This window comes from Crocuta crocuta, unplaced genomic scaffold (assembly GCF_008692635.1).
Source record: "Crocuta crocuta isolate KB4526 unplaced genomic scaffold, BGI_CrCroc_1.0 scaffold383, whole genome shotgun sequence".
Lineage (NCBI taxonomy): Eukaryota > Metazoa > Chordata > Mammalia > Carnivora > Hyaenidae > Crocuta > Crocuta crocuta.
The window spans coordinates 2,564,002-2,572,028 of NW_027531897.1; the positions used below are offsets into that span (position 1 = coordinate 2,564,002).

An 8,027-nucleotide genomic window follows, 5' to 3' on the forward strand; every position below is an offset into this window, starting at 1 on the left:
TAACACTTCCCATGTGATTCCTCCCCATATACGATCTGGGGTGTCAATACTCAGGGAAACTTGGACGGAACAAAAACATGGCAGAACTTCTGTCAGCCCAAGTCCCTGAAGGATGAGGTGGAAGAGAGCACACCCCTGCCAAAGAGGCCTGCAGGTGAGGGAGAAATAAAGTTCTGTTTATAGAACAATAATAATAGTAAATAAACTTCTAAATCAGCAAAAACTGAGTATATATGTTACGACAGCTGGCATTTCTCGAATGGAACACAAGGCACTCCTAAATCATCCCGACTGAACACTGGGAGAAAACTTACCTCACCAACAAAACCGCAAATCATGCTCCAGCTACAAATAATGGTGTGTGAACACTCTCCCCGCAGACGACACGTAGGTCACAGCTCCAGGGCTTTCAGAGTTGTTTCAGAGTCCACACCCTGGGGACTGGTCGGGCAATTTATATAATGGTGTATTCATGCAATGAAATATTGTGTCACCATTAAAAGGGAGCACAGTAGACTTTTCTGTGCTCATATGACATAGCTTCATATTAAATTAAAAAGGGAAGCCAAACAGGGTTCCAAAATTCAAAAAAACATATAACTGTATACATTTATGGAGACATAAATATGGTGACATATGGAGACATATGTCATTTTTTTCTACAACTGACGAGGTACAATTAGCAATGATTACCTTTGGGGCGGGGGACAAGGAAGAGAAGTAAATCATTTCTTAATTTCATACCTTTTTGTGTTCTTGAAATTTTCTAATATTGTGTATGTATGACTTTTTATAAAAATGTCAACAGGGGAAGCAACACTGGGGCCTACTGAATTTTTTTCAAACATCCCTGTATTTAAAAAAAATGTTACTGTTGAAATGTAAATAAGCAGCATGAAAGAAGGGTCACATCAGTGGAAAGAATGAGTGTTCCCCTCCTCCCAGGCAGATTAACTCCCAGAGGACGCGGAGATTGTTGCTGAATGACTACCAATTGTAACTATTTAATTCTGAATTTGTATTGGTGTCATGGGTGACCATAAGGCTCCCCTACTTGTATGGAACGTAAGGCTCTCCTGCTTATTAGAAAAGTAGCATGCAGCAAAGAGTATTTCTGATTAGTGATCTCTAAAGAAATGCCTGAAGAGCCAGTCCACATAAATTCACTCTGGAATGAATTAATGTGCCTTTCCTGACTTCAGAGGTCTTAGTCTAAATGCTACATTTTGTTGTTGGCGGAACAGGGGTTGAAGGAGGGAGCACCTACCTTTGAAACTAAGGACAGAGGCACCAAGTAAGAAAAACGCAGAGTGAGCGATATAAGTAAGCTCTGGTGGAGTGATACTTAGAGATGATCTCTCCTGGGGCACCTGGGTGGTTCAGTTGGTTGGCCGGTGCACTTCGGCTCAGGTCATGAGCTCACGGTTCATGGGTTCAAGCCCCGAATCAGGCTCTGTGCTGACAGCTAGCTCAGAGCCTGGAGCCTGTTTCAGATTCTGTATCTCCCTCTCTCTCTGACCCTCCCCTGCTCATGCTATCTCTCTCCCTCAGAAATAAATAAAACATTTGAAAATTTTTTTTTTAAGAAATGACCTCTCCTGGGGTGCCTGGGTAGATCAGTTGGTTAAGCATGTGACTCTTGATCTCGGCTCAGGTCATGATCTCACAGTTCGTGAGTTTGGGTCCCGCATCAGGCTCTGAGCTGATAGTGTGGAGCCTTATTGGGATTCTCTCTCCCTGCCCCTTCCCTGCTCATATTTTTTCTTTCTCTTTCTCTCTCTCTTTCAAAATAAATCAACTGAAAAGAAAAGAAAAGAGAAGAAAAAAAAAAAGAAAAGAAAAAAATGACTTCTCCTAGCCCTGAGAGAAACTCTGGGTCTCATTTAAAACATATTCTTCAGAAAAAGGAGCACATCTTCAACCTGCACATTTCTCAATAAAGTACATAAAGGCATCTGACGATTCAGAGTCTAGCTCACCTCTTTCGATTGAGTTTAATTTCCACAGCAGCAGAGAAAAGACTGATCTGGGACAGAGGCACCACATCCAATATAATGCAGGAGCTCGCTGAGCTGTTTGATATTTTTGTTTAAATCAACTCCCAATTCCACCAGAACATAGAAGTTAAGGCAGAGAAAATGTGTGTTTAAATATTCTGAGATAAATGGTTTGTGCTACGGTATCAGGAACCACGACCAAATGTAGGGCAGAGAGGATGCTATTAGTAAAAGGAAATTCATGTGTGCTGGGCCCAGATCTAGGCCAACAGAGGACAGAGAGATACAGCCCTGCTGGGCTCCACAGCAGCCAAAGTTTCACTGGGGAACAGATAGGTTAAAAACAAAAACTACAAGTGGCCAAACATTTCTACATAATAATACATATTTTAGAAAGCAGAACACACTCTTCTGTACATGATTTCAAGTCTACATTGTAGTTATCTTTAAAGTACTGTGAACCAGGAAACAACATAATTGGATTTGGGGCCATATATTTGACATGGGTGTTCAAGAGAGTTGCACTAGATGAATTCAGAGCCACACACACCAGGGCACCTGACGAGAAGTAGAACTGGTCTGGCATTTTCACATCAGCTCCAGTGTCCCTCTGCAGCCCGACCCACCAGCCCTCGTGAGCAAGCTTTTAAAGAATAACTAACACAAACCTCAAGATACATTTAAAAACTTTTTTTCACTTTACTTATTTATTTTGAGACAGAAAGAGAGAGAGAGAGAGAGAAAGCGGGGGAAAAAAGGGAGGGAGGGGGGAGAGAGAGAGAGAGAGAGAGAGAGAGAGAAATGTGGGGCTCTAACCCATGAACTGCGAGATCATGACCTGAGCCAAGATCAAGAGTCAGAAGCTTAACTGACTGAGCCACCCAGACAACCCCACCTCCCACCCCACCTCAAGCTACATTTTAAAGCAATGATCCTCACCACAAAATTTCACTGGATAAAACACAACTGAACAACTCCATTCAAGTCTGGTTTTACAAGGTGGACTGTCAAAGAACCCAGGAAAAGGATGTATTGGATATTCCAACCTCATGGCTGTCTGTGGACTTTAACATCCGTTTGGACACAAAAGAAAGGGCAAGGAAGGACACACCTCATAAAGACCAGGCAGCCACACTAACATCATCCTTGGGGCTACAGTCAAGTGCTCTTTTCTATTCTAGCCTCAAGGCAGAGGGAAGTGAATGCTGCCATCTAGAGATATCTAGGGGTATCGGATTTGATAGCAGTGCAGACAACATAGAAGGGCTGATGGCAGTGGCAGTGGATGCAGAGGACTCCACCGTCTGAGCGAAGCAGCTACCTAAGGGACATGTCCTTTCAGGAAGCAGGAGCCCCTCTGTCTGAGAAGAGGGGATGCAAGGAGGAAATGCCTGACAGAGAGAGAGCCTTCAGCTCCACAATTCCTATGGGCGTGAGGATGTAAACTCCTGTGATGGCAAAGTGGGGTGCGAGGAAGTAGAAGGAGAGTCAAGAGATCACATGAATAAAAGATGAGTACCAACGGTCAGCTGTGGGGCACCAGGGACATGGGGTTAGCACCCGCTGAGACATAAAAACCTTCACACTTCCAATGTCAGAGTTACAAACTACAGAAAAGGAAAGCAGGCAGAAAGAAACCAAAGGGAGAAATGATAAATCAGACCAGTAACTACCCCAAGACTGGGATGTGGGGGAAACAGGACAGTGGGCACCGAAGAATGTCTATGGGCTATGACAAGTTACGAGAGGGCGGGAAAAGGGGAAACTATGTTTCAACAAAAGGAGTTAAGCATGGTTGTATATTATGCATGATTTTTATTCCTACCTTTGAAGAAATATTTTAAATGTTTTATGGGAATTTGTAATTGTATGTTACAAAAATATACTTCTCTTTTTAAAATAAAAAATAAAGAACACAGAAGTCATCCAATCCTGAACTTCCTAATTGATCAGCTGCATCTAAGAGTCCCAGGACAGAAAGGTAAATAAAATTCTAGTGGATCAAAGATGTGGCTTCATTTGCCCTGATATTAGATTCCTAACCTCTCCCTCTTAATCAAGAGCTTTCAGCAATGACAGGCTCAGATGATGGTCATAATTCAGACACATGTTTGTCACATTCTTCTGTCTTGTGGGAGAGGCTCTAAGCTTAGGACTTCAGTGGGAACTGTTGCCTTCAGCAACTTCAGCTGCATCCAGTTAATTTCATATCAAATTCAGATTTCTTTAAAATGCCAGATAAGGACAGACCATTCAATCCTGCTCAAGCCTCTCCCTGCTCGGACAGGGCAAGGAATCCATGAGGTGTCAGGCTTGATGGATGAGGGGAATTATTCCTCGTGTGCTATGAGTGCCCATCCCCCTTGGAGCAAATCCTTTGCCTTTGCACGAGGGGCATAGGACGTCCTGAATAATTCAGAAAAACAACAGTTTGGGAAAAGAGCTCAGGCCAGCAAAATGGTACGGTCATTACCTTTTCACTTCCTTTGTTGGTTTCTTCCACCAAAAAAGAGGACATCTCTACAGCTAATGTGGTAGTTGGTGGCATGAGGGTTTCACAATTTCAAGATATAAGGTAACTTGGTCACTCCCTTCATGAAACCAAAGCAGGAGCCCCTGAGATTGGCAAAGGAGCTGCCTCCCACATGTAGAGGGAGTGCCAGACCTCATTCTCCCACATTTTCTGAAAATATCCCCAGCCTTTGGAGACCTGCTATCAGGAGGCTCTGGTTTCTTTAGCTGGTGGCAGCAATAACTCCAGGGAGCATCAAGGTCCAGGGTTAGGTGTCACACCACTAACACTAGAACATGGCACATGACAAGTCTCAGTAAATGGTACCCCAACGCTCTGCAGTACACAAGCCAGGAGGCTGATGTGGGAAACTGACAAGGCAGTCTCTCTTCTTACAGGAACTATGATTTATAAAAGTAGAAGATGTGTACTATTTTCACAAAGGATTTTTTTTTTTACCCTCTCCCTGGTTTTCAAAGAAAATGAGGAAGTTATTTCCAGAAATAGAAAAAAATGTTAAAATGAAGGGCAGTCTTTTAAATGTAACTGCAAATAGGGGTACCTGGGTGGCTCAGTTGGTTAAGCACCCAACTTCAGCTCAGGTCATTGTCTCGTGGTCTGTGAGTTCAAACCCCACAATGGGCTCTGTGCTAACAGCTCAGAGCCTGGAGCCTGCTTTGAATTCTGTGTCTCCCTCTCTCTCTGGCCCTGCCCCGCTCATGCCATCTTTCTCTGTCTCTCAAAAATGAATATTAAAAAAAATTGAAAAATAAATGTAACTGCAAAAAAATGTGGCTACAAGAGTTATGAGGCTCCCCTACCAGAACAATTAGATGTTAAAAATAGCATGAATCTTCAGGAATTAGATTATATGATATAAATACAAGAAGACAAATCAAAGGAAGAGAATAGAGTCATGAAACAGACCCATAATGTACTTGGGAATTTAGTGTATGCTAAGAATGATATTACAAATTAGAGGGGAAAAGCAGCTGTTCAACAAGAGTGCTGAATAACTAGCTAGCCACTTGGGAAAAGAATCATATACTCAACTTCTCTTTAACTTGTCAGTAAAAATAAGTTCCAAACAGATTACAGATTTAAACATTAAAAATTAATCCATAAAAGTATAAAAATATGAGATACATTGTTAGAATGTGAGGAGAAAAAATACTTATCTAGGCATGATGCGAGATCCAGAGCCACTGAAATCACTAATAAGGACAAACGTCTGCCAAAACTAACAGAGGGAAAAAAAAGTGTGAGAGAGAAAACACAACCAAACAATAGGAATGGGAAAGGAATCGAAGCTATAGCTGCCGCACCATAAACATCATTTGCAAACGTCATTTGCACACAAAACTACTAAACACCAAAGTGACTGCAGAAGAAATGAAGAATCTCAAGGGTCTAAAAACTATTTAAAAATTCGTTCCATCAGGCAGAAGTGCCCCATGATATTATCAGTCTGGCCCAGAATCCTTTCTAGGTAACATTCACAACAGTCCAGCAAGAAATCAATCTATTCTTAGACAAGCTCTTTCAGAGATTAGAAAAAGAAGGAACTTTTCCTGTTGTAGATAAAATTATTGTTTAGCAAGCACTTCCTCTCTCCCACTGATGCAGGATTTAATCACGTGACTGGCTTTCGCCAATGCGTAGAAGGGAGACTGGCTGTTTCCAGCCGAACCCTTAAACAGTCAGTATTTCTGTTGATTCCTCTAGGAGTTTCCAGCTTCCGGCGTGAGAAAACCACTGCATACGCAAGTGCTCCCCTTCCACTTGGGTCCCACAGCAGTCTGTGCAAGGCAGACAGGGCTCTGACCTACAGATTAGAGCCGAGCCAACCCATACATCCGCAGTCCAAAACTCGAGCCCATCCACAGCAAGAAATAAATACTACTGACAAGTACCACAGAGAAAGCGGCTTACTACGGAGCCTTAATGCAGTATCACACGAGTGACTGACACATTCCGAATTCAAGTTGTTGAGCTAACAAAACAAAGGCAATACGTGAAAGGAAAGCTACCAGCTAATACCGCTAATGAACACAAAAAAATCCTAAACAAAAATGCTAGTAAACGGAATGTGCAGAAGTATTTTTTAAAGTTACTTGCTGTGACAATGTTGCATTTTTTCAAAAACATTGGATCAGTAACATTAACAAATGGAAAAAAAAGCCGTTAATATTTTTTAAAAACCTCAATAATATGCTTCACCTGATACAGAGATTCCAAAATAAAATACAATAACAAAGACTCTAAAACATTCATCATACATAATATGAAATGTTCAAAATACTCCCTTTGTGTCTGAGAACAAGACTAGAATGCATGGTATTACTCCTTTTCCACATAAGCTTGGAAGTCCTGGTTAGTGATTTCAGATTTTTAAAAGAGAAATAAAAACTATAAGAACTGGAAAAGCAAAAAACAAAGTTGTTATTATTTGCATATCATCACTGTGTACAGAAGCCTCCCATCTCAACAATCTAGAGATCTGCAAAAATCAGCGAAGATTTGCAAGATCAATTACTTTAAAAATATCAAAAGCAGGTTCAGTTTCCATACATTAGCAAACAGGTACACATGTTTATTTTTGAGAGATGTTATTTAAATTCCTAAGAATAAATCTAATGGAGGATATATAAATTCATTCTGTGGATAAGAACATTTAAAAAGTCCTAAGTAAATGGAGCAATATACTACGCTCTAGAATAGTAAAACTCAACATCATAAAAATGTCAATTTCCCAAATTGATCTCTGGATTTAATGTAATTCTAATGAAAATCTAATTAGCTTGCAGAATTTCACAAGTGAATTTACACAGAAAATAAACATGCCAAAACACCCAACGCTCATAAAGAACATGAAGAAACTTTCTTGACCAATTAGTAATACGACTTATGAAGTTATAGGAATAAAGAAAAGTGTGATATAGGTAGAAAAGCAGGTAAATAGACCCATTACAAGATAGAGAAGCCCAGAAATACAGAGGTACACAAAAAAAGCATAGTACTTAGCAGTTAGTTCTGATATGTTAGGTTATATTGTTGAATTGTTATGACAAATGCTCTCAGGATTAACTATTCCCATTTTACTGATGAAGACACCAGGGCTCAATGAGGTTAGGGGGCAATTGCCCAAAACTATGGAGATGAGTACTAGAATTCAGTCCAACCCCAAACATGCCAGTCTTTTTCATCATCATCTGCTATTTTTTAGAGCTCATAAATAAACCAAGACAGGACCTATACACTAAGGATACAGGAGCTCTGTAAATGCTGAACAAAAATCTTAGCAGAAAAAAACAAAACAAAACAAAACAGACAAAACACAGCATCTGCCAGTAGAATTATGCAGTGATCATTATAAGAGGGGTTTAAAAGAAACACTCTTCCCCTCTGAGCACATCACACTAGACAGAGCCAGATGATGGATTGGGTATATATACTGAAAGGGGTATACATACATACTGCAAGTCCTACAAAATTAAGGTCAGGGTACCGCAAGTGTG

The 8,027-nt window shown here is 40.7% G+C and overlaps 1 protein-coding gene across 1 annotated transcript in view; it reads right to left on the bottom strand.

Annotated features, from left to right (window-relative positions):
- Positions 1-3,493: 3,493 nt before the first annotated feature.
- LOC144239518 (microtubule-associated serine/threonine-protein kinase 4-like) overlaps positions 3,494-8,027 on the bottom strand; it is a 199,299-nt gene continuing 194,765 nt past the window's right edge. Inside the window, exon 5 of the mRNA XM_077773602.1 lies at positions 3,494-3,526. Coding sequence (XP_077629728.1) covers positions 3,494-3,526 — 33 coding nt within the window. The remainder of the gene's footprint in view (positions 3,527-8,027) is intronic.